Here is a 25,397-nt window from a genome sequence, read left to right on the forward strand (position 1 = left end):
AAATATAATAAGGTTTGAAACAAACACACATCTATTTATGTATAGAGTTAATAAGATTTGTTGGGTTCTGATCACCTCAAGCAGCCTGTGTTACCAATATAGGAAGTTGCAAATAGGCATTTTTTAAACAGAGTACAGTGTTTTTATAGTGTTTATAGTCTAGACCCCCAGTTACATTCTAGATCCCAACTTTTGACTGTATGTGAACATAAATACATTTTAGATTTTTTTTTATATAAATAATACATTTTAAATGTCTTCTTTCCATATAGAAAAAATTACATACATTAAAAATGTCATGTTAACATTGTAGTTAACTACTATCTCAGATGCTGATCAATACATTAGACAGAAGAAGAACTGGAGGTGCAGAGAGTCTTACCACAGAGAAGGATGGTATCTTAAGGATGCTGGACCCTCAGCCTGCTTATATCTGTTTCAAAGTGACAACCAAGCAAAAGTTAATTATGGACCACACTGGTGAAGGAAAAGGATTGGATGAGAGGACCTCTGTGTTTGTGTGTCAACACCAGCGTCACAAACTTTCAGTAGAGGCATTACTTTGTAATATAATCTGTATCTCTAAATTTAATATTTACTGAATTTACATACCCTTATACTTATAAGAAAATAAACTTTGATTCATCAATATTTTAAATATAATAAATATAATATGTTTTTTATGTTCCAACCACTGCCATTAAAAAACGGTTTGACTTATTAATATTTTATACATTTTAACATTACATTGACTAAATTGTTCCTACCAGTGCCACTAAAAAACTATAATGCAGGAAGCATCTTTAGCTAGTTCAGGTACATGTTCATCATCATGAATCCTTGTCATTAATTCGAGTTATTACGTATTTTCCTTCAGAAATGCTCAGAACGTTGCACTCTACTTTCTAAACGTGGTTTAGTTCTGTGTCTACCCAGGACATCAGGACACAAAGCGTCATTTAGGTGTGCTGGTAGATGGATTTGTTGAGCAGGGGCCTGGAATGATAATATGGAAGAACTCCATTAAGGCCTTAACATTTCTTGGACGTCGGCGCTCTCATCTCCACTGCAGCTGAGCTTAATAGTTTGGTTCAAGGGCCAGCATTTCCTCACATCCTAATTCTGGCACAGATGCCACTTTTATTGGGCATCAGATACTCCCTTGGCATGTCTGTGGGCCACGGGAACATTTGCACCACGCCGATTAAGAGTTCATCACATGCAAGTTATTTTAATGTGCAACAATATTAAACACGATGTGTGACCTGCGTTCCTGTGTCAGACGGACACAAATCAGGGTATTTCCATAGAGGAAAATGTACACCAACAACCAATTAGTCCACACAGATCCTGGATGGGGGGAGTCAGCACGGGCCTCAGCGATTGGCTGGGCTGTCTTCCCCACCCACCGGGAAGGCCTTGTGGCTGTTTGAGGAGCAGGTCCCAGACCACGTTTATGGATTAAGGTCACTGGTCTGGTGGCATTGATGGGTCTTGATGGGTCCGTGGTTATGGGGACCTGAGGAACTTCCCTTTCTAACTCTCTCACTGTGTTAGTGCTTTGGTGGACTCTTACATACACGTTGATGGGCTGTCCAGAACAGGAGCTGTAGCCCCCTGATTTAAAGTTAACTGTCCTTAAAAAGCAGTTGTCTTTACAGTGCATTTCTGGTGCACTGTGGCAGAACCTTGGATTGATAGCTGGTTTTATCACCACAGACAGGAGTTGTGTGACACAACATTATTGGGTCCATTAAGATGTCACATCAGTACAAATCTGTACATGGATTTGATATGTCACATGCTGTGGCATGGATCCACAGAAATAAAAAAACCTTGGCTCCGTTCATTCAGATCTGATTTACCAGGTCCTATTAAGGGGGCCAAGGTCAACACTGTTTGGACTGAGTTGTTGACTAATAAGGTCAACATAATGTGCTGGTCACCAACTGATCTCTATTTTAATCCTGCTCTGAAGTGAAGTCAATGGAGGACATGTAATGTTAATAACACACATTTATAGGGATAAACACTTGGCCCAGATGGGTGGATTTGTGTTTTTCAGCAAGCCTTTGCGATGTCTGGATGAATAGTCAAAATACCTTTCATTTTGTGCCCTTTCCCAACTATATCCATGTCCTCAAACTGAGAAGAAAGAAATATATGTAACCTAAAGTTGTTTGTGTTTTCGTTTTGACACTGCATCATAGAGGTGTTGAAGTATAACTTGCTCTTCGTTAAAATCGAAACAAAACCAATGAAGTTGATGCATACCCGAAAACAATTGATGATTTCCAATCCCAATTTGGCAATGTTTAGACATGATGGTCAGAAATACATCCAGCATCTACAGTAAAATCTGAGGTAGTTCAGCTTTGGATATGCTGCCATTTGAGCTCTGCCCTGGAGGACATTACCATATATGAAACAAGACTTAAACCTGATATGCCTATTAAATGGACTTACATCTCTTTGGGGGGGGACTCACATTTGCTTAGGGCCCCCAAAAATCTTGAGCCAGCACTGACTGTATTAATGTATCAAAATGCCCCAGTAAATATGCAGATGAAGAAATGTAATTTTCTTTATTTTTCCTTTTTTATTCATTATGTTGGTAGTCTGTCTTGACTGACTGTCTGTCTTGACTGACTGTTTGACTTGACTGACTGTCTGTCTTGACTGACTGTTTGACTTGACTGACTGTCTGTCTTGACTGACTGTCTGACTTGACTGACTGTCTGTCTTGACTGACTGTCTGTCTTGACTGACTGTCTGACTTGACTGTTTGTTTGACATTCCAACTTGTCCTGCCACTAAGGATTATATTTATTGTCCTCATTAAAGTCAGGACACTCTGCTATGTGTTTAACATGCTGACCAAGCCATCTGGCCACTAACCCATTGCAATTTGAGCCCTCTGGTAAATATGGACATGATTAATGTTACCGAATACATAAAACGTTTTTTCACCTAAAAATAGATTTGTTATTGCTTGTGTAGCAGCGAAACTCACTCTTCAGCCTGAAGAGACTCTAATAGCAATCCCAAATAGAAGCATCCCTGTGATGAAATCATTCCATGCAGGCCTAGGATTATGTTAAATTCCAAGAAATATAATAAAAAACTAGATCTATTGGCTATGGATATGCTCTTTTCCAGACCCAGAGAAGACCTACTGTGCAGCCTGAACAGTGTGATAACCAGCTAAGGAAAGCGGGAGAGGACAACCTTCACAACCCAAAAAGGAGCCAATAGAAAAAGCAAAGTGGAACACAACCAAGCGCACAATAAAAATATGTTTTGAGCTGTTGAAGCTAGAATCATTAATTTATGCAGCGCACGTATATATATTTACAAATAAATCAAGGTTGTTCTGCAAAATAATTAGATGCAAATGTGAATGGGTGTAATGTAGAGCCCTTTATAAGAGGTGCACGGTGTGGTCAAGAAGGAATGTCTATTTGGGTTCATATTGGGTTAAATAGACATTCAGTCACGTAATGCATTCTTTTATGCTTAAATTACATTTAGGTGCAAAGATGCCCTGTCATATACAGTGTGTACAAACACTGCAGCAAGCGCAGGGGGGGAGTCTGACTTCTGCAGTGATCCATTTCAAAACACTGGCTATAAATAGTCTAGACAACAAACGGTCAGGGGAAGCCCTGACCACATGCAGACAGACGACAGACAGACGACAGACAGACAGACAGGGTCGAGAGGTTAGTGTGCCAGTTGGTCTGTGCACTCCTCCAATTTCCAGGATCTCTTCCAAGCACCTCCAGTAAGGGGTGGGGAGGTGGGGGGGGGGTTGCTGTCATGTCTTGGCACGGTAGGCCTGCCGTTCCTGGTAAATCCATTGCTCTCTCCCTCATTGGAAGCACGCACACCTGCCTGTAATTATTGCCCTCACCGATGTTCCTTATGTTCCAATTCAAGTTCCACCTTCCCCATGGAATTTTGTTGGTTATTATTTGGTTCTCATACCATTCCTAGCAATGTCTCTTTTTCTGTGGTTAGCTTCTGTTTTGGTCACCATAGTTTTGTTATTAAATTCCTCCGTTCTCCCTGTGCCTGTGTCCAGCCTGTTATATAGAAGCTGAACTTGGCCTATGATAATTTACTGGTGTTTTCATCTCCGTTGCTGATAGGCATTCCCCATATGAAAGGCTGAGGGTTAAGAACAGATCCAACCCCTGGTTACATTCAGAATGATCCTATGCTGTTCATGAAAGAAAGGAGGCAAGAAAAGCAACTGCAAGCTTGGACCAGCTAAATTTTTAAGAACCTTGACCTTGAACCTTGAAGTGGGACAACAATGCCCATCCAAACACAGACTCCCTTCAACTCCCAATGCCCCCTGCAGTCTAATGCAACACAAATGATCTTAAGAATTAAACTGTCAACGATTTATATATAATATATGGAAATAAACATACAAACAAAAATAAACATATTTTGTCAGCAGTTTAGGCAATACTAAAATAAAGATGAACAAAATATTGCAGACATTTAAATTAAGATTCAGATGTATATGAATGGGCTTGTGAATTATGTTTTACTTCCCTTCAAAACTATTATTACCTACCACAGGCCTTGGTTTGCCCACCCATTTGCTGGGGGTAAATCTCCAGATGATGTGTGTATCCATTCTCCAGCAGAGGGCAGACATTTTACTCAGCACTCCTTTTTTCGGCCTGCCAACGTGTAGGGGAATGGAGGTGCCTGAAAGAGATCCTGGGAGGAAATGAGAGGAGCATGAAGCAAGTCCAAAGCAGACAGGCAATACCCAGACAAAATGTAACCCCTCCTACCCTGAACATCTGTGTGTCAGCATGTAGTCGGGGCTCCCCCAGACAGTTTGTTGGCTATACAACTTATGTTGAGTGTTTTCTGATACATTACTGCGGTCCACATGAATGCCATCTATTTATAAAACAGGATTCCTGCTGTGGACATTACATTTTAGGAAGGAATCAAATAATTTAAATGGCTTAAGTAATGCATACTGGAAGTGACACCCAATGAAAATAAGAATTTCTCAACGTAACATAGCTTTCCAAAGTGTTGGCATCCCCAAATGCCTAAAAAAACTTTGTAAGCATAGCCAATAGGCCTATTTATTTTATTGTGAAAATGTGTTTTTATTCATTCATTTAGGTCACAGTGCGGACCATAATATGTGCATTCTGACACTCCTACTTAAGTTCCTTGGTGTTTATGGAGTAAATGCTAATTCTAATGGAGGTCTTTGCAAATGGAGACACTAACGTGAGGAGTTGATATCTCTGATACATTAGCAAAAACATATCTATTTTTGGATGTCAAAAATAAATCATTTAATGTATTCGGTATCATTACTCGTATCCAGATTCACCAGAGGGTTTAAATTGCAATGAGCATTAGACTAAATAGCTTTGTCAGCATATCAAACACTAGGCCGAGGCTTCAAACCATAATGGCAGGGCTATAAATATAATCCACCATGGCAGAGAAAGTAACTATAAAGGCCAAACAGTCAGTCAAAACAGAGTAGCTTTCATAGAGTCATAAAACAGCTTTTGGAAGCAGTGGCCCTGACTGCACATGCCAGATATCAAACACCTCGGCCAATGAAACATCATAAACAGTAACATTTGATAAATGTATCTGACACATAGCTACAGCACTATGAACAAATTAAAGTAGTATTACTTTTGTGTAAATGTTTTCAGATGTTAGCCAAGGTGTTCATACGATAGAATAAAGAAGAAATTGATGTTCGTACACAGCACAGTCTCACAGGAATTTGCTCCAGAAATGTACAAAATGTCATGTATGTGGTTTCGTACATTTTGTACATTTTAGGGAGACCTGATTTGTGAGAAACTGAAAGAATTCATAGGCCATTTTTCTTGCCTTTTGTTTTTGTGTTTCAGGGAGTATTTCAAAGACCTCCCACAGATCCTCTGCTGCTCTGCGGTACAATTAAACAAACTGGCAAGGACCAGTAAGGGATTCACCCACTAGGTCCACAAAAAATGTTTCTGGGTGCCCTGGAGGTGTCTCCATTTCAAGACATCAAAATATATCCACATGGACAAGAACATGGCCCAATGAAAAGGCCCCTGGATCCTCACAATGATAACACATCATGATTACCTTAGGCTAGGCTGGAGATCATGACATCCCATTCCCTCCTCATCACCAATCACTTTGTCAAAGCTAAAACATAGCTTTGGGGAACATGCTTGTAGGAACACAAATTATCCAATCTTTTCCGGATTGATAGGAGCAATTTCATGTTTTTAACACCTGCATTTGTAGGGGAGTGTGGGATTCCCAGTTCTATTTATTTTCTCTGTTATGGAGTTTTATTTTAGGTAGCACTTTTTTAGCACTTATTTTGAGAGTGCCAAGTGTGTCTCTGTAGATTTGTGACAGATTATCTACTGATTATAGGTAAAATGTTACCTAAAGACCCACCCCTAACCTTAACTTTTATCCTAGCCATAACATTAACCCTTACCCTAAACTGTCTTATAAACATTACCCTAACCTTAGCAAACAGTTGCTTATCAACAGAGAGATCTTTTATAGTATTACAATCTGTGGAAGCCTTGCTGAAAAATACAAATCCACCCATCTGGGCCAAGTTTTGATTCCTATAAATGTGTGTTATTAACATTACATGTCCTCCATTGACTTCACTTCAGAGCAGGATTAAAATAGAGATCAGTTGGTAGCCAGCACATTATGTTGACCTTATTAGTCAACAACTCAGTCCAAACAGTGTTGACCTTGGCCCCCTTAATAGGACCTGGTAAATCAGATCTGAATGAACGGAGCCAAGGTTTTTTTGTTTTAGTGGATCCATGCCACAGCATGTGACATTTCAAATCCATGTACAGATTTGTACTGATGTGACATCTTAATGGGCCAAATACTGTTTTGTCAGACAACTCCTATCTGTGGTGATAACCTGCTATTAATCCAAGGTTCTGCAAGAGTACATCAAAAAATAACAATAAAAAGTTTTATAAAGACAACTGCTTCATGACATCTGACAGTTAACTGTATATCAGAGTATATGGGGAATGCCTATATCACAATCTTCAATTTAGCCCTTACTGATTTGAAATCATCTTCAGTATGTTAATGATGAAGTAGCAAAAATACAATTTGGTTCATCCAGATATTTTCTTAAATGTGACATGTTTAAATAAATACACTCATTTGAAATCCCCCAAGTCTTGATGTCGATACAGAGCTCACTGCATTGTGAGAAGAAAAATGGATGTGAAGTCAGTTCAGGATCTTTGTGGTCTAGTTGGGTAAGTTAGGTGTACATATTCCTCTGACTACAAATGTGCTAAATTTCTGGCCTGACCAAGTCTGGAGCCTAGATTAAAGTTAACAGTACATCAGCTGGGGCCAGCTAACGCTGTTCTGGATAGACATTCAACATGTTGTGCAGGTTCTTGTTATATCCCGGCACCATGTTGCTCATGATGTGCTGATTCTACATCCCCATTTCCAGAAATATTGGGATGGGGCATCTTCACCATTGTTGTTGCATCACCTCTTCTTTTAACAACACTGTAAGCGTTTGGGAACTGAGGAAACCAATTGGTGTAGTTTTGAAAGTGGAATGTCCCATTCTTGCTTGATATAGGATTGAAGGCTGCTCAACAATTCGGGGTCTCCTGTGCTGTATTTGTCATTTCATAATGCGCCAACTGTTTACAATACCAGACAGTTCTGGCCTGTTTTACTACAGAGCCATGTTGTTGGGATATGTCCAGAATGTGGTTTGGCATTTTCCTGCTGAAATAAGCAAGGCCTTCCCTGAAAAAGATGTAATCTGGATGGCACCATTTGTTGCACCAAAACCTGTATATAAAGTTCAGCAATAATGATTCCTTCACAGATGTACAAGTCATTCATGCCATGTGCACTAATATCCCCTCATACATCACTGATGCTGGCTTTCGCTCTGTGTGCTGATAACAAGTCCCTTTCCTAGATGAATCTCCATGATTCCCGAAAAGAACCTCAGAATATCCAAGTTTGATTCGTCAGACTACAGGAGAGTTTTTTCACTTCGCCTCAGTCCATCTAAAATGAGGGTGGGCCCAGAGAAGGCGTTGCTGTTTCTGGATGTTGTTAATGTTTGGTTTCTTCTTTGCAAGGCAGAGTTTTAACTTGCATTTGTGGATGCTCTGACATACTGTGTTCACAGACAATGGTTCACCCTTGTCCCTTGCATACAGAGATTACTGCAGATTCTCTGAATCTTTTAATTATATTGTGTACTGTAGAAGAAGAGATCCCCAAACTTGGCAATTTTACAATGTGATATGTTATTCTTGAATTGAGGCACTACAGTCTTTCATAGAGTAGTGAAACCCTCCCCATCCTCACTTCTGACCTTATTGTAGTAGTTGTGTGATGTTCCACCAGGTTTAGTTTTTTAGCATTACACAACATTTCCAGTCTTTTGGCGCCTCTGTCAGCTTTTTTTAAACAAGTTGCTGGCATGAAATTCAAAGTGAGCATATATTTTTCAAGAACCGATCAGGTTCAACAAGAGATATGTTGTAGTATTTTCTATTGAATATAGGGTTTAAATGATTTGCACATAATTGCATTCTCTTTATCTTTACATTTTACACAGCAATCCCACTTTCTGGGAAACAGGGTTGTAGTTCCATCTCGTCCACATGCAGTACAGAGAGTTAGAAAGGGAAGTTCAACAGGTCCCCATAACCACGGACCCATCAAGACCCATCAATGCCACCAGACCAGTGACCATGATCCATAGACGTGGCGTACCCCCCCCGGGTCCTCCCTAGAGACCACCGCCGCCCCATCAGGAGCATCCTGACTGGCTGCATTATGGTCTGGGACCTGCTCCTCATACAGCCACAAGGCCTTCCCAGTGGGTGGGGAAGACAGCCCGGCCAATCGCTGAGGCCCGTGCTGACTCCCCCCATCCAGGATCTGTGTGGACTAATTGGTTGTTGGTGTACATTTTCCTCTATGGAAATACCCTGATTTGTGTCCGTCTGACACAGGAACGCAGGTCACACATCGTGTTATTATTGTTGCACATTAAAATAACTTGCATGTGATGAACTCTTAATCGGCGTGGTGCAAATGTTCCCGTGGCCCACAGACATGCCAAGGGAGTATCTGGTGCCCAATAAAAGTGGCATCTGTGCCAGAATTAGGATGTGAGGAAATGTTGGCCCTTGAACCAAACTATTAAGCTCAGCTGCAGTGGAGATGAGAGCGCCGACGTCCAAGAAATGTTAAGGCCTTAATGGAGTTCATCCATATTATCATTCCAGGCCCCTGCTCAACGAATCCATCTACCAGCACACCTAAATGACGCTTTGTGTCCTGATGTCCTGGGTGGACACAGAACTAAACCACGTTTAGAAAGTAGAGTGCAACGTTCTGAGCATTTCTGAAGGAAAATACGTAATAACTCGAATTAATGACAAGGATTCATGATGATGAACATTTACCTGAACTAGGAAAAGATGCTTCCTGCATTATAGTTTTTTAGTGGCACTGGTAGGAACAATTTAGTCAATGTAATGTTAAAATGTATAAAATATTAATAAGTCAAACCGTTTTTTAATGGCAGTGGTTGGAACATAAAAAACATATTATATTTAAAATATTGATGAATCAAAGTTTATTTTCTTATATGTATAAGGGTATGTCAATTCAGTAAATATTAAATTTAGAGATACAGATTATATTACAAAGTAATGCCTCTACTGAAAGTTTGTGACGCTGGTGTTGACACACCAACACAGAGGTCCTCTCATCCAATCCTTTTCCTTCACCAGTGTGGTCCATAATTAACTTTTGCTTGGTTGTCACTTTGAAACAGATATAAGCAGGCTGAGGGTCCAGCATCCTTAAGATACCATCCTTCTCTGTGGTAAGACTCTCTGCACCTCCAGTTCTTCTTCTGTCTAATGTTTTGATCAGCATCTGAGATAGTAGTTAACTACAATGTTAACATGACATTTTAAATGTATGTAATTTTTTCTATATGGAAAGAAGTGTAATTCATTTAAAATGTATTATTTATATATTTGTTTTTCTAAAATGTATTTATGTTCATGTACAGTCAAAAGTTGGGATCTAGAATGTAACTGGGGGTCTAGACTATAAACACTACAAAAACACTGTACTCTGTTTAAAAAATGCCTATTTGCAACTTCCTATATTGGTAACACAGGCCGCTTGAGGTGATCAGAACCCAACAAATTTTATTAACTCTATACATACATAGATGTGTGTTTGTTTCAAACCTTATTATATTTTTTCGGAACAAAAATTTCCCCAAAATATACTACAAATATAGCAAATGTATGGCTTCTGTGTTATGTTTTTGCTCAACAGTTTTAACTGGAGGTAGTGTGAGAATAAGTGTTAGGTTGAGGTGGGCTAGTTTGAGGTCAGGCATACAGGTTATTAGGTCAAGGTTAGGATTTGGTTGAGAGTAAGATTAGGGCTAGTTTGAGGTGATTAGGTTTGGGATTTTTTAAGGACAGTCAACTTCGGTGTCCCCATTTAAATAGCTAAACATATATTTGTGTGTATGAATACCTAAGGTTAAACATGCGGTAATAAAACAGCAAAAAGGTGTTCTGATCTTTACCTTGTAAAAGGCATAATCAGCAGTACTTTTCAGACTGTGGAGGCAGGGCATGTATTTAGAGTCAGTAACTGCTAGAGGTTTCCCATTTAAGTTCCTCCCAGATTTGACGTGACCATAAGTTGTCGTGCCACATAGAACAGGAACATGTATGCACACACAACCTTATTTAATTCTGGATGTAAAAATGGGAAATGTGTAGGATAGCTTTTAAACTGTAAATAACAAACACAACCCAATGTACATTTCTAAAGAATTGCAGGAAATCAGCACTGAAACTGCAAGTGTCTCCACACCTAAAATAAATGATCCAAAAACCTTGAAGAGGCTTCTGAAGAAGATATATTAATTCAGATATCTACCAACTAACAACAATCTCATTTCAGAGTCCTCAAACAAGTCACAATTCATCTGTAGGAGGGGGAAAAGAAGGTGAGACATGGTCTTCACATCTTTGACGAACACCAAACTGTTGACTGTTGAGGAAGCCCTACAGAGTCAATAATCTTCCCTGTTTCATATTTTTCCTAGAGATCCGTCACCATGAGTACGGACGCGGAGATGCAGATCTACGGCAAGGCTGCCATATACCTCCGTAAGCCTGAGAAGGAGAGGATGGAGGCACAAACTGCGCCCTTTGACTCAAAGAACGCCTGCTATGTGACAGATGTCAAGGAGCTTTACCTCAAGGGTTTGGTCACGGCCCGTGCTGAAGGAAAGTGCACTGTAACAGTCACTCTCCCTAATGGCACCAAGGAGGTATGTTTAAACTGAACAGGATTCAAGTTTAAAATCTTGCTAATTACTTGACTGAACAACAGAAAATAAACATTTGTTAAAACAAAATCTAGCTATTTTAAAGAGCAGCAGATGCAGCTGCTATTAAAAAGAAGTTATGATGTTTTGCACAGAGATGTGTGTCTGTGGGGTGATGACAATGTAGTTGGATTATTCTTTATAACTGAACTTGAATTTAATTAGCTAAATCATTCAGTCGTGTCTTGGTTTGTATGTGTAAGTTACATTTCTGACTGTTTAAATTCAGGAGGGAAAAGTCTTCAAAGAAGCAGACGTTTATGAGATGAACCCCCCTAAATACGACAAGATTGAGGACATGGCCATGATGACCTACCTGAATGAAGCCTCTGTCCTGTATAACCTCAAAGAGCGCTATGCAGCATGGATGATCTACGTAAGAAACCTACATAAACGTGCACACAAATAAACACAAACATTCAGTACTACACATGAAAAGATCAGCAGAACCACATAAGTTTAACAAAGGACAGCCACCACATCCTGTCAAAAATCCAGGTGAAAGTCAGCCTGATTTAACTGACACCCTACTGTGTAATCCTTTTATCCAGACCTATTCGGGGCTCTTCTGTGCCACGGTGAACCCCTACAAGTGGCTCCCAGTGTACGACATGGAGGTTGTCAACGCCTACAGAGGGAAGAAGAGAGTGGAGGCTCCACCCCACATCTTCTCCGTCTCTGACAACGCCTTCCAGTTCATGCAGATTGGTATGAGCTCTTATGATTGATTGGAGTGATTGATTGGATGGAAAATATGCCTTGACACAAGTTGATATCTATTGTTTTCGAGTCTAGGTAAAATGAATATTGGATTTCAATAACATTTCATAGAATAATTGCACTACTAAAGGAATAATGCCACCTGATGCTGATTGTGTTGGATGACCAATAATTCTTTTGTTCACAGATCAGGAGAATCAGTCTGTCCTGATTACGTAAGTTGTTTATTAAATCAAAATGGTGCTGAATTGTAAGTCAAAATAGGACAGCACACCAGTGGAATACTTACACATTCACGTTTTTTTATGCCCTGACAACAGTAGAACATTACTTTTGTAAGACAACAACAAAGTATTTTTCAATGAAATTTAAAAATGGCTAAAAACCCATCTTTCTCTGTTATATAAACCAGTGGAGAATCTGGTGCAGGAAAGACTGTGAACACGAAACGTGTCATCCAGTACTTTGCCACCATCGCAGTATCTGGAGTCAAGAAGGAAGTAGACCCTAGCAAAATGCAGGTATGTTGTACTTCAAAAAACTATTCAATTTGTTGGGCTGATTAAACTTTCATTATCATTGTCTTTGAATAGTGTTTCAGGAAAAGTGTTTATGCTGTCATTAATAAACCCTAGTTTCTGAGCAATGTGTGTTTGTATCAACCAGGGGTCTCTAGAGGATCAGATCATTGCAGCTAACCCTCTACTGGAGGCTTATGGTAATGCCAAGACAGTGAGGAATGACAACTCCTCTCGCTTTGTAAGTATGAAGCTGCAGGACGACTGTGGAAGATACCTTATATTAAACACATGTATTTCATAGGAACAAACTGTAATATGTAAAGGGGTGTATCCATTTTATACTCATTGTGTTGAAGTATTTCTAACCCCCATGTTCCTCTACAGGGTAAATTCATCAGGATTCACTTTCAAGGAAGCAAACTGGCTAAAGCTGACATTGAGACCTGTGAGTTGGTTTGGATTGTTTCTCAAAGGTTTTTTCTACATTTTCTAAATGTAGAATTCAAACACATCAAATGGGTTATATGGTCTAGTTTTTGTTTTTTTCTATGTGTAACTTCCTGTCTGTCTCTCTACTCTCAGACCTGCTGGAGAAGTCCAGAGTGTCCTTCCAGCTGCCCGATGAGAGAGGCTACCACATCTTCTTCCAGATGATGACCAACCACAAACCTGAGATTGTTGGTACGGTAAAGTAGAGGTTCAGGGAAAATGATTCCCACCCCATGTGTGGAACACTATTATAAAACTATTACAATGACTTCATCCAAGGTTACAAGGCATCGAGACAGGGCAGGTCTTTATCAAGTTTGCACTGCGATACTCTAGTTCAGGAGTCTCTGTCTATTTAAAGTACATTTCACGTATCTATGAGTCCATATTGAGGAGAGGTGGAAATGGTTTAAGAGTTTTACAGTCGTTCTCTGAGTTTTAACTGTCGTTCTCTGTTGTCTACACAGAAATGTGCCTCCTCACCACCAACCCCTATGACTTCCCCATGTGCAGTCAGGGTCAGATCACTGTTGCCAGCATCAATGACAATGAGGAGCTGGATGCCACAGATGTAAGTAGAAGAAGGGTTAAACTTTAAACTGTAGAAACAGAATGGGAGGTCCGCCATAAACACTGAATGCAACTTGGTGGCATCTGGGAATTTTCATTCACTTTTTAGTTTGATTGTGAATGCCTTTGGTAGCAAATGGCTTAAGATGAGTGACAAGAGATTGCCAGTAATTGGTCATTCCTAGTTCCTAATGTCATTTCTTACTATGAGTGTCAGCCAAGCATAATCATATGCAACAGGGAAGCCAGTTAAATATATATACACGAGTTGTTCTGCAGGGAGCACAGATTTGTAGTATATTTGTAAATGAGGAGACTACTGTTCAGGTCATCACTGTTGTGCTTCCTCTCTAAACCCAGGATGCCATTACAATTCTGGGCTTCACTAATGACGAGAAGTTGGCCATCTACAAGCTGACAGGAGCTGTTTTGCACCATGGCAACATGAAATTCAAGCAGAAGCAGCGTGAGGAGCAGGCCGAGCCAGACGGCTCAGAGGGTGAGTTCCATTCATGGATGTACAACCCTAAAACACACTCACAGTTCTAAGCACTTGGATCCCTGAAGACTGAGAGTGCCATAAAAGATGTTTGGGTACCAAAGTACACCAGAAACTACTTAAATTGATGGAACACAACCCTAAAAGAAAGATGGCCAAACTACAGAAGCCTGTGATTTACTGAACCTGAGGACTTATTGTTGGTTTTCTCTCCAGTGGCTGATAAAATCGCCTACCTGTTGGGCCTGAACTCAGCTGAGATGTTGAAGGCTCTCTGCTACCCCAGAGTGAAGGTCGGCAATGAGTATGTGACAAAAGGACAAACTGTACCTCAGGTAAGGATAAGTGCTTTGCTTTTATAAAAAATAACAAAGCAATTAAAAATGAATAAACTGTTGTTTTTCCAAAGAGCTTATCACTAGACACGATCAATGCAGTGTATTTATCTGAGGTATTATGATTTCAGGTTAACAACTCAGTTTCAGCCCTGGCCAAGTCCATCTATGAGAGGATGTTCTTGTGGATGGTCGTCCGTATCAATGAGATGTTGGACACCAAGAACCCAAGACAGTTCTATATTGGTGTGCTGGATATTGCTGGATTTGAGATCTTTGATGTGAGTATGAGACCAGAAGAAGCCAGTTAGTTGTATTTCTGAAGGATTACAGTCTCGTATTATGATGATGACCTGTTTTGATTTTCATTCAACAGTACAACAGCATGGAACAGCTGTGCATCAACTTCACCAACGAGAAACTGCAACAGTTTTTCAACCACACCATGTTTGTCCTGGAACAAGAGGAGTACAAGAAGGAGGGAATTGTCTGGGCCTTCATTGACTTCGGCATGGACTTGGCTGCCTGTATTGAGCTTATTGAGAAGGTATGATGTCTGTGAGGCATGTAATACAGCTAATATACATGGGATTGCTGTGTAGGACATGATCATTTTATGTATCTGATTGTTGAGAACTCTATTACATGCTACTAAAAAGATATACTCCTATAATATTATATTAGTTCAAACTATGAATGTCAACTTAAATCTAAATATCACTAATTTCATATAAATCTCCTTTCCAAAAGCCATTGGGCATCTTCTCCATCCTTGAAGAGGAGTGCATGTTCCCCAAGGCTTCAGATACTTCCTTCAAGAACAAGCTGTATGACCAGCATCTTGGCAAAACCAAGGCATTTGAGAAACCCAAGCCAGCCAAAGGCAAGGCAGAGGCCCACTTCTCCCTGGTACATTACGCCGGAACTGTGGACTACAACATCACTGGCTGGCTGGACAAGAACAAGGACCCCCTGAACGACTCAGTTCTTTTGCTGTACGGAAAGTCATCAGTCAAACTCATGGCTACCCTGTATGTTCCTGCCCCACCTGAGGGTAAGATAAGCATTTAAAAGGTCTTAATTCCAGTTTTAGTTAAACATTAGTTAATTATTAAATTGTTCCACTCTATGAAATCAATGCTTTTACATTTGAAAAAATCAACAGATCCCAACAAGAAGGGAGGAAAGAAGAAGGGTGGTTCCATGCAGACTGTGTCCTCCCAGTTCAGGGTAAGATTTTAAAACGTCTTCATTCTTTCTGTCAATATGTGCATTTATTATTATGAATTATTTCTGAAAAGAATATTTTCAACCCTTTTACAGGAGAACTTGGGCAAGCTGATGACCAACTTGAGAAGCACTCATCCTCACTTTGTGCGCTGCCTGATCCCCAACGAGTCAAAGACTCCAGGTAAAATAAATAGTTTGTTTAATAGTAGGTTATAATGGCCTGTGTTGTACCAGGGATCTAATCAGCTGCTTCTGGTAGACATATTAGCTAGCTACTATACGCTATATAATATATAAATAATTAATTAATACAAAGTTAATACATACAAAAATAATTGAAAATCATTCCAATCAGTAAAAACGTTATTGAAAAATATATTTATGATAAACAACAGATCCTTCCTTTGATTTGCAGAGTAAGAGACTTGGTTTGTGTTTCCAGGTTTGATGGAGAACTTCCTGGTTATCCACCAGCTGAGGTGTAATGGTGTACTGGAGGGCATCAGAATCTGCAGGAAGGGCTTCCCCAGCAGAATCATGTATGCTGACTTCAAGCAGAGGTAAAAATACAAACCGTACACACAAACACACAATGTAATTTTCACACGTTAAGATCTGCTTCATGTGTTTACCCACTTTCTGAAAAGGCTTATCATTCATATATAAGAACTAACCAATTTCAACTGAAATTATGTCCACAATTTCCCCTCATTTAGGTACAAAGTACTGAATGCCAGTGTCATCCCTGAAGGCCAGTTCATGGACAACAAGAAGGCTTCTGAGAAGCTGCTTGGGTCTATTGATGTGAATCATGAGGATTACAAGTTTGGACACACCAAGGTCAGTGGACTCCTCACACAGCCAATGCTGACAGCAAAACACAACTTCACTGATAATACAAAGCCCTGATCATCAGAAATGCCTAGTTTCCTTTCTTTTGATTGAACTCTTTCTATCTGTCTACTTCCAACTGAGATTCCATAATCAACCGTGTTTACCTGTGTTTCAGGTGTTCTTCAAAGCCGGTCTTCTGGGTGTCCTGGAGGAGATGAGAGATGAGAAGCTGGCTGCTCTGGTCCGCATGCTCCAGTCTCTTGCCCGTGGATTCCTCATGAGGAGAGAGTTCAGCAAGATGATGGAGAGGAGGTGAGGGATGGACTGTCTCAGGAAATATTCTCTGAATCACTGGAATTACACAGAACATTGCGTGTCTGAGTGATGCCAGTTTCTGGCATTGAATGTAATGCATTATAATTATATTTTATAAAATGGGAGTTTTCAGAATAACAAATTCTCATTTTTATAGGTCTATTAAAGCTGCATTAAAGGGACTTGCCCGTTGCACTTTATTTTGAGAGTCCCAATTTCTCTCTGTCGATGTTCTATTTATAGTTGTACTATCAACAAACCTTCAACCCACCTTCAACAAACTATGAATTCATGAACAACTGCCGGCTAAGGTTTAGAATAATGTTTAGGGTAATGGTTAAGATTAAGGATAGAAAAAAAGTTTAGGGTTTTACTATAGATAAGGGTTATGCTTAGTAGATAGTTAGTTAAAATGTTACAGATAGTCAGTAAACAATCTATAAAGCATTTACAGGCACACTTGGGACTGTCAAAATAAAGTGTAACCTCTTGTTAAACAGGTCAGTCCTGTAGATAAACCATTTTAGCTACAGGACTGACCTGAGAATTTTAAATCCCTCGTGTTAGATCTGTCAGTCCTGCATCTATTGCGATTTGCAGACATGACAGTGGGATACTGTTTCCCAGTCCCATTTATCATTGTATACAAAATATGTCCTGAGTCCTATTTTGTTGTTCTTTGAATATCAGGTTGTAGCTTCAAGCATGTCCCTCACCAAGCCACTCTATATTTATGTTACCCAGAGAATCCATCTACTCCATCCAATACAACATCCGCTCATTCATGAATGTGAAACACTGGCCATGGATGAAGGTGTACTTCAAGATCAAGCCCCTGCTGAAGAGCGCTGAGTCTGAGAAAGAGCTGGCCAACATGAAAGAGAACTACGAGAAGATGCAGGGGGACCTGGCCAAGGCTCTGGCAAGAAAGAAGGAGTTGGAGGAGAAGATGGTGGCAATGGTTCAGGAGAAGAATGACCTGGCTCTCCAAGTTGCATCTGTGAGTGAACAAAAACATTTTCAGAATTACACACAAATGAATGCACACACACACAGTGCTGTATTTGGCTATGTCTCCGTTTTTAATACACAAAGTGAGGCCTCTTTTATGTTTTTCTAAATACAGGACTCAGAGAATCTGAACGATGCTGAGGAAAGGTGTGAGGGGCTTATCAAGAGCAAGATCCAGATGGAGGCCAAACTCAAAGAGACGACCGAGAGGCTGGAGGATGAGGAGGAAATCAGTGCTGAGTTGACTGCAAAGAAGAGGAAGCTGGAGGACGAGTGTTCTGAGCTGAAGAAGGACATTGATGACCTGGAGCTCACCCTGGCCAAAGTGGAGAAGGAAAAGCATGCCACTGAAAACAAGGTTTTGTACATTTTCTAAATAAACAATAATCCAAATATTCCTCAAGTAAAAACAGAGCTTAACGGAAATGGAATTGAAGTTAAAGTACCAGAAAGATGTAATTAAAACAACCTAATTGTTATATTTGGGAATTAGATTGTTTAACAATTATATAACAATGTGGCTGTTTCTAGGTCAAAAACCTGACAGAGGAGATGGCCTCTGTGGAGGAGAGTGTAGCCAAGCTGACCAAAGAGAAGAAAGCCCTCCAGGAGGCCCACCAGCAGACTCTGGATGACCTGCAGGCAGAGGAAGACAAAGTCAACACTCTGACCAAGGCCAAGACCAAGCTGGAACAGCAAGTGGACGATGTAAGTGGAGCATATTGGCCATTATGCTATACATATGGTATTAGCGCCACTGGATTTGAAATATATACGTATTTTTATCTTGTAGCTTGAGGGATCTCTGGAACAAGAGAAGAAGCTCCGTATGGACCTTGAGAGATCCAAGAGAAAGCTGGAAGGAGATCTCAAATTGGCCCAGGAGACCATAATGGATTTGGAGAATGACAAGCAGCAGTCTGATGAGAAGATCAAGAAGTAAACACTGACAAATAACTAAAGTAGTAACTGGCTACTATACCTATTTTTAAAACATACAGCCATGCCTGTAATGCTTCTATTTTCCCCTATGGTAATATATTACTTACAGGGTGATGTATTTAATGAACTTGTTTCAGCAGTAGTTGGTCAAAACTAAAGCAAACTCTACACATTCTGTGGTTGTGTTTCTTAGGAAGGAGTTTGAGACTTCCCAGCTCATCAGCAAGATTGAGGATGAGCAATCACTTGGAGCTCAGCTGCAAAAGAAGATCAAGGAACTCCAGGTACAGTACATGATCAAAGCTACTCTACAGAAAAACAAACCACTTAATAATGTCCTAAAAAGCATTGATCCAGATGGCTTCTGATGATAGATCACTGGATTGGAAGACTGAAATTCTTGCTGGTTCCTTTTGAAATTGTAAAAATGTTATTTCTGTGATTGTGGCTGCCACATGGGAAACTGCCTACTCGATATAATAATGTAACTGGTTTAGTATTAACATATTTATCCAAAGGATGTTATTATATATTATTTTGTGGGGTTTTTACTCTAATCCCCCTGCCCTGGCCTCCTGCTCTAGGCCCGTATTGAGGAACTGGAGGAGGAAATTGAGGCTGAACGCGCTGCCAGGGCAAAGGTTGAGAAGCAGAGGGCCGATCTCTCCAGGGAACTTGAGGAGATCAGCGAGAGGCTGGAAGAGGCTGGAGGTGCCACTGCTGCTCAGATTGAGATGAACAAGAAGCGCGAGGCTGAGTTCCAGAAGATGCGTCGTGATCTTGAAGAGTCCACCCTGCAACACGAGGCCACAGCCTCTGCTCTGCGCAAGAAGCAGGCCGACAGTGTGGCTGAACTCGGGGAGCAGATCGACAACCTGCAGCGCGTCAAGCAGAAGCTGGAGAAGGAGAAGAGCGAGTACAAGATGGAGATTGATGACCTCTCCAGCAACATGGAGGCCGTTGCCAAGGCAAAGGTGAGTAGATATGGTTTGGTCTCTCAATGATAAAAAGGGTCAACTATTTTACCATTAATTTGAACTGAAGTTGATTGGAGTTGACAAGTACCCAAAGTAATGATGGAACACATACCCTAACAGGGCAATCTGGAGAAGATGTGTCGCACTCTTGAGGACCAGCTGAGCGAGCTCAAGTCCAAGAATGATGAGAATGTTCGCCAGGTCAATGACATTAGTGGACAGAGGGCCAGACTCCTGACAGAAAATGGTAACATCCACAATGAACAACAAACAACCAATACAGTTAACTTGAGCTCTTCACAATAACATTTGCTGGGGCATAGTGTCCAGTCCTCATATTTTGTCCTTTAAAAGTCACCTTCTGAAATATACCTTAAAATACATATTAAATCGTTAACAATACCCATTAACCAGATTTCCCTTCTATATCTGCAGGTGAGTTTAGCCGCCTGCTGGAAGAGAAGGAAGCCCTTGTGTCTCAGCTGACCAGAGGCAAACAAGCCTTCACCCAGCAGGTTGAGGAGCTGAAGAGGCACATTGAGGAGGAGGTCAAGGTAAGAAACCTAAAATGGACCAACCACAGTTAAGAATCATACTCATATACACAGTGACTTTACTACACTCAGATATAATTTCTGTCATTTATTTTATTATATTACATAATCTGTCTTTCTATCTTTCCCTAACAGGCTAAAAATGCACTGGCCCATGGTGTCCAGTCTGCCCGCCATGACTGTGATCTCCTGAGGGAGCAGTTTGAGGAGGAGCAGGAGGCCAAGACAGAGCTGCAGCGTGGCATGTCCAAGGCCAACAGTGAGGTGGCTCAGTGGAGGTCCAAGTATGAAACTGATGCCATCCAGCGAACAGAGGAGCTGGAGGAGTCCAAGTGAGTCAAATCTAACCCAGAAAAAAGCCAAACATGGGTGTTGTGGACTCTGAGAAACTGTTACATTAGCGTTTAACATAAAACCACCACCTGTCCTCCAACAGGAAGAAGCTGGCCCAGCGTTTGCAGGAGGCTGAGGAGTGCATTGAGGCCACCAACTCCAAGTGCGCCTCCCTGGAGAAGACCAAGCAGAGGCTACAGGGAGAAGTGGAGGACCTCATGGTTGATGTTGAGAGAGCCAACGCAATGGCTGCCAACCTCGACAAGAAACAGAGAAACTTTGACAAGGTAAATATTTGTAATTCTTATTTCAAACTTGCCGGATATGTTGTGACAGGAGATCCACTGGAGGAATCATTCCTAGTCACTTCATATTTTTACCTTTGGTTGGTTAAGGCAGCGTTTCTCAAGCTGCCGGTCTTTGGAGGAAGCCCAGCCAGTCGATGACATATCTCTTCTCAAAATGTATTGACTGCATTGATTTCATTGACACCTCCTTCATAGAACCTCTTTGACACTTGCTTCATAGAACCAGGGAGTTTTCCTTGTCAATGTGCATTAATGTCTTGTTATTACTTGGTCTTGGGTTTTTAGGCTGCATATATGTATGAACCGTTTGTGACGATTGGTTATCTAAAAAGGATTTAATGAAACATATTTATTTTTATTATTGAATTATTAGTACCCCAAAGACATTTAATCACAATTTTTCCAAAAGCCCAAATTGGTCCTAAAACAGAAAATGTAATTGATTGATGGAATACGTTATTTTATGATAAAAATAATTAACGGTGTTAGTGTAGTAGATTTCAGAGATTTCAATTCAAACTTCTGAATCCACTTACTCTTTAATTTCAAGACTGTACAGTGATAGTTTATGTTTGCAATAAGGTACATTTCAATAGCTGTTTCACGTAATGATTTAAATCCTCCATCAAAGAATCTTAATAAAGATGACATTGATTTCCCCAGGTTCTGGCCGAGTGGAAGCAGAAGTTTGAGGAGGGCCAGGCTGAGTTAGAAGGAGCCCAGAAGGAGTCTCGCTCAATGAGCACTGAACTCTTCAAGATGAAGAACTCCTACGAGGAGGCTCTGGATCATCTGGAGACTCTGAAGAGAGAGAACAAAAACCTCCAACGTGAGCACATGACTGCAGTATTATTTGGCTGATGGTTCACTCGTCATTTGAAAATGAATGAAAAATAAAAGTACAATGACTTAATTGTTATACTGAATGCCTGTCAACTTCAGGGCATTGGCAAATTCCACTATGAAATATCACTTTGGAAAGTCTGTATAGTATCAGTCTAAACAGGTCTTGTGTTTTTGTGAGCAGAGGAGATCTCTGACCTGACTGAACAGATCGGAGACACTGGCAAGAGCATCCATGAGCTTGAGAAGGCCAAGAAGACTGTAGAGACAGAGAAGTCCGAGATCCAGACCGCTCTGGAAGAGGCAGAGGTAAACTTATGTTTTAATGAAAAAGCACTAGCCTTTGATCTCTACAGTCCATTGCTGTCTGTATCTGTATTTATTATAGTCACATAAACTATACTTCATTCCTTGTGTTACAAACAAAAACATGAACTGATGAAATGGACCCCCACAGGGCACACTGGAGCACGAAGAATCCAAGATTCTGCGTGTTCAGCTGGAGCTGAACCAGATCAAGGGTGAGGTGGACAGGAAGATCGCTGAGAAGGATGAGGAGATGGAGCAGATCAAGAGGAACAGCCAGAGGATGCTTGACTCCATGCAGAGCACCCTAGACGCTGAGGTCAGGAGCAGGAACGATGCCCTGAGGGTGAAGAAGAAGATGGAGGGAGACCTGAACGAGATGGAGATCCAGCTGAGCCACGCCAACAGGCAAGCCGCTGAGGCCACCAAACAGCTGAGGAACGTCCAGGGACAGCTCAAGGTAAAGAAACTGGGACATCAAGGTACCAAAGTCACTGAAGATGTCAAGGTATTTCCTTGAGATACAGTCCTAACATCTTATGTCACTGTGAACCCTAGGATGCCCAACTGCACCTTGATGATGCCCTCCGCTCTTCAGAGGACATGAAGGAGCAGGTGGCCATGGTGGAGCGCAGAAATGGTCTGATGGTGGCTGAAATTGATGAGCTGAGAGTAGCTCTGGAGCAGACAGAGAGAGGCCGCAAAGTGGCTGAGACTGAGCTGGTAGACGCCAGTGAGCGTGTTGGACTGTTGCACTCCCAGGTACTGGTCCATTCCCATTTCTAATAAACTCATGCATACATACTTGGAAATCTAAAGTGCTTTATTTAGAGTAAAACAAATGGTATTTTCTCCTCTTCCAGAACACCAGTCTTCTTAACAGCAAAAAGAAGCTGGAGACTGACCTGGTGCAGGTTCAGGGAGAGGTGGACGACATCGTCCAGGAGGCCAGGAATGCAGAGGAGAAGGCTAAGAAGGCCATCACTGATGTGAGTCTGAGTTACATTAACTAGTTTTTACCCCAAAGGTCAACTCTAGCTGGCCTGGTTAACCATGCAGTACTCAGAGGGGCAGTATTATTAGTGCAATTTGGTGAACATATAACAAACTACCATTCCAGGCGGCCATGATGGCTGAGGAGCTGAAGAAGGAGCAGGACACCAGCTCTCACCTGGAGAGGATGAAGAAGAACCTGGAGGTCACAGTCAAGGACCTGCAGCACCGTCTGGATGAGGCTGAGAATCTGGCCATGAAGGGAGGCAAGAAGCAGCTCCAGAAACTGGAGTCCAGAGTGAGTTAATTTATAAGAAAATAAATATTTTCATGGAAATCTTTTTGAACAAATAAAACTAATGAGAGCATTATGCAATGACTGTTTCCTTTCAATAAACCACCCCGATAATGAAAATGTATTATCATTACAGAGCCAGTTCATCATATATTTTACCTATGTTTTTCAAACATTTTGATATACCTACTTTCACCAGCTTGAGTTATGCCAATTTCTTCCACAAAGGTGCGTGAACTTGAGACTGAGGTGGAGGCCGAACAGAGAAGAGGTGTAGACGCCATCAAGGGAGTCCGCAAATATGAGCGCAGAGTTAAGGAGCTCACCTACCAGGTAAGAGAGAGTTCCATCTAAACACATTTAACGTTAACACAGACAGGCTTGTGAAACAGCATGGAGCACTGATTCTTTAATATTCTAACCCAGACTGAGGAGGACAAGAAGAATGTTGCCAGACTTCAAGACCTGGTAGATAAACTGCAGTTGAAGGTGAAGGCCTACAAGAGGCAGGCTGAGGAAGCGGTAAGTCACTGTGAAAGCATATTATGAAAGATATTTGTCCCCTAGATAGACAACTCTTCATGTCCATGGAGTAAAAGTGTGTGTTGCTGCAACAGTGATTCAGGATATACGGGAAGTAACTGCAGAATTTTTATGGAAATATAGTGTAAATGCTGAATAAATTATGCATACTGTGCCTTCTATGCCTGCATGTTACCAACCTCATGAAGAGGGTGTATTTTATTTTGCCGTCACCCTGGAAAATATAACATGTACATTGCTACCCTAATCATGTAAACATGAACTAAGAAAATACCTGACAATTACAAATGACTATATCTTCATAGCTACATGAAGCTTTACAACTTGAATTGTGATGTCATTCTTTATCTCTTTTCCTCATGCAGGAGGAAGCGTCCAACCAGCACATGTCAAAGTTCAGGAAGGTGCAGAATGAGCTGGAGGAGGCTGAGGAACGTGCTGACATCGCTGAGACTCAGGTCAACAAGCTCAGAGCCAAGACCCGGGATTCTGGAAAGGTACATAAATTAAATGCATACTGTGTTCATCAACTCTATTCATTGTGTTTATTATTAACACTGATCCATGTTATTCTTTCTTTGTCGTCACAGGTCAAAGAAGCCGCTTGAATGAACAAGATAAAACTTCTTAATATTTCCTGTGTCATATAAAATATATGGCCAAATGTCGAAATGTTGAGCAGTGATTAAAACAAGTAGGCCTACATAAACCTTTGTGTCCATGGATTTATTATTCAGCGAACAGTTTTCACTTTAATGAAAGGAACAATCATTGGTTTGAAAACAACAACAAAGTACCCACCTCAACAACAACAACATTCTTAGCTGAGAATGTGGCTGGATTAATGTCTACGCTGTGGAAGATGGAAAATGTTCGCAATTTATCAAGTAAAAACTCCTTCAGTCGTTAGCATAACAGTTAATAATTTCAGGTTTAATCGTATAGACGGGAAGAAGCATCATGACAAAAAGAGTACAAGTACAGAGACCAACACAGAGTGGTGTCATGACAGTTGTTCTCCTTTTACATTGCCGAGGTTCAATCTTATACTCTTTCCTAGCTGTACAGGTAACAACATCAGTACTTTAAAAAATGTACATACAAACAATTGTTGTTGCCATGATGTAAATTAGAGAATGCAAGGTTTGCAAAGTTCCGCAAATAGATCCAGGAGACATAGGTAATCATAGAATGTCGGTTGCCAAGACAACTTGGTGAAAGCTCACACACGACAGCAGGGGTACGTTACTAATATAAGTGGTTTTGTTAACGCAGCTCACCAGTGTACTCAGATCACCAGTGT

General features: G+C 40.8%; 1 protein-coding gene across 1 annotated transcript; it reads left to right on the forward strand.

Annotated features, from left to right (window-relative positions):
- Window positions 1-10,994: 10,994 nt before the first annotated feature.
- LOC105009779 (myosin heavy chain, fast skeletal muscle) lies at window positions 10,995-24,803 on the forward strand. Its single transcript, XM_029120187.2, has 40 exons — window positions 10,995-11,092; window positions 11,192-11,419; window positions 11,706-11,852; window positions 12,028-12,184; window positions 12,384-12,411; window positions 12,609-12,717; window positions 12,863-12,955; window positions 13,102-13,162; window positions 13,300-13,398; window positions 13,674-13,777; window positions 14,137-14,275; window positions 14,492-14,610; window positions 14,742-14,891; window positions 14,987-15,157; window positions 15,361-15,664; window positions 15,776-15,840; window positions 15,934-16,021; window positions 16,283-16,400; window positions 16,557-16,680; window positions 16,850-16,986; window positions 17,734-17,989; window positions 18,116-18,358; window positions 18,532-18,708; window positions 18,794-18,939; window positions 19,136-19,226; window positions 19,527-19,916; window positions 20,040-20,166; window positions 20,355-20,473; window positions 20,609-20,805; window positions 20,910-21,093; window positions 21,778-21,943; window positions 22,142-22,266; window positions 22,415-22,723; window positions 22,822-23,025; window positions 23,127-23,252; window positions 23,384-23,554; window positions 23,780-23,884; window positions 23,978-24,073; window positions 24,460-24,591; window positions 24,685-24,803. Exons 2-40 carry the CDS (start codon window positions 11,204-11,206, stop codon window positions 24,700-24,702), a joined length of 5,811 nt encoding a protein of 1,936 aa, XP_028976020.2. The 5' UTR covers window positions 10,995-11,092; window positions 11,192-11,203; the 3' UTR covers window positions 24,703-24,803.
- The last annotated feature ends 594 nt before the right edge of the window (window positions 24,804-25,397 follow it).

The sequence above is a fragment of the Esox lucius genome, chromosome 6, assembly GCF_011004845.1.
Source record: "Esox lucius isolate fEsoLuc1 chromosome 6, fEsoLuc1.pri, whole genome shotgun sequence".
Lineage (NCBI taxonomy): Eukaryota > Metazoa > Chordata > Actinopteri > Esociformes > Esocidae > Esox > Esox lucius.

Excerpts from the sequence above, each read along its gene's own strand:
- LOC105009779 (XM_029120187.2), top strand. The coding sequence starts at position 11,204 with ATGAGTACGGACGCGGAGATGCAGATCTACGGCAAGGCTGCCATATAC. Across the intron at positions 15,158-15,360 it reads GTATTGAGCTTATTGAGAAG|CCATTGGGCATCTTCTCCAT; the intron begins GTATGATGTCTG and ends CCTTTCCAAAAG. Across the intron at positions 16,022-16,282 it reads CAACGAGTCAAAGACTCCAG|GTTTGATGGAGAACTTCCTG; the intron begins GTAAAATAAATA and ends TTGTGTTTCCAG.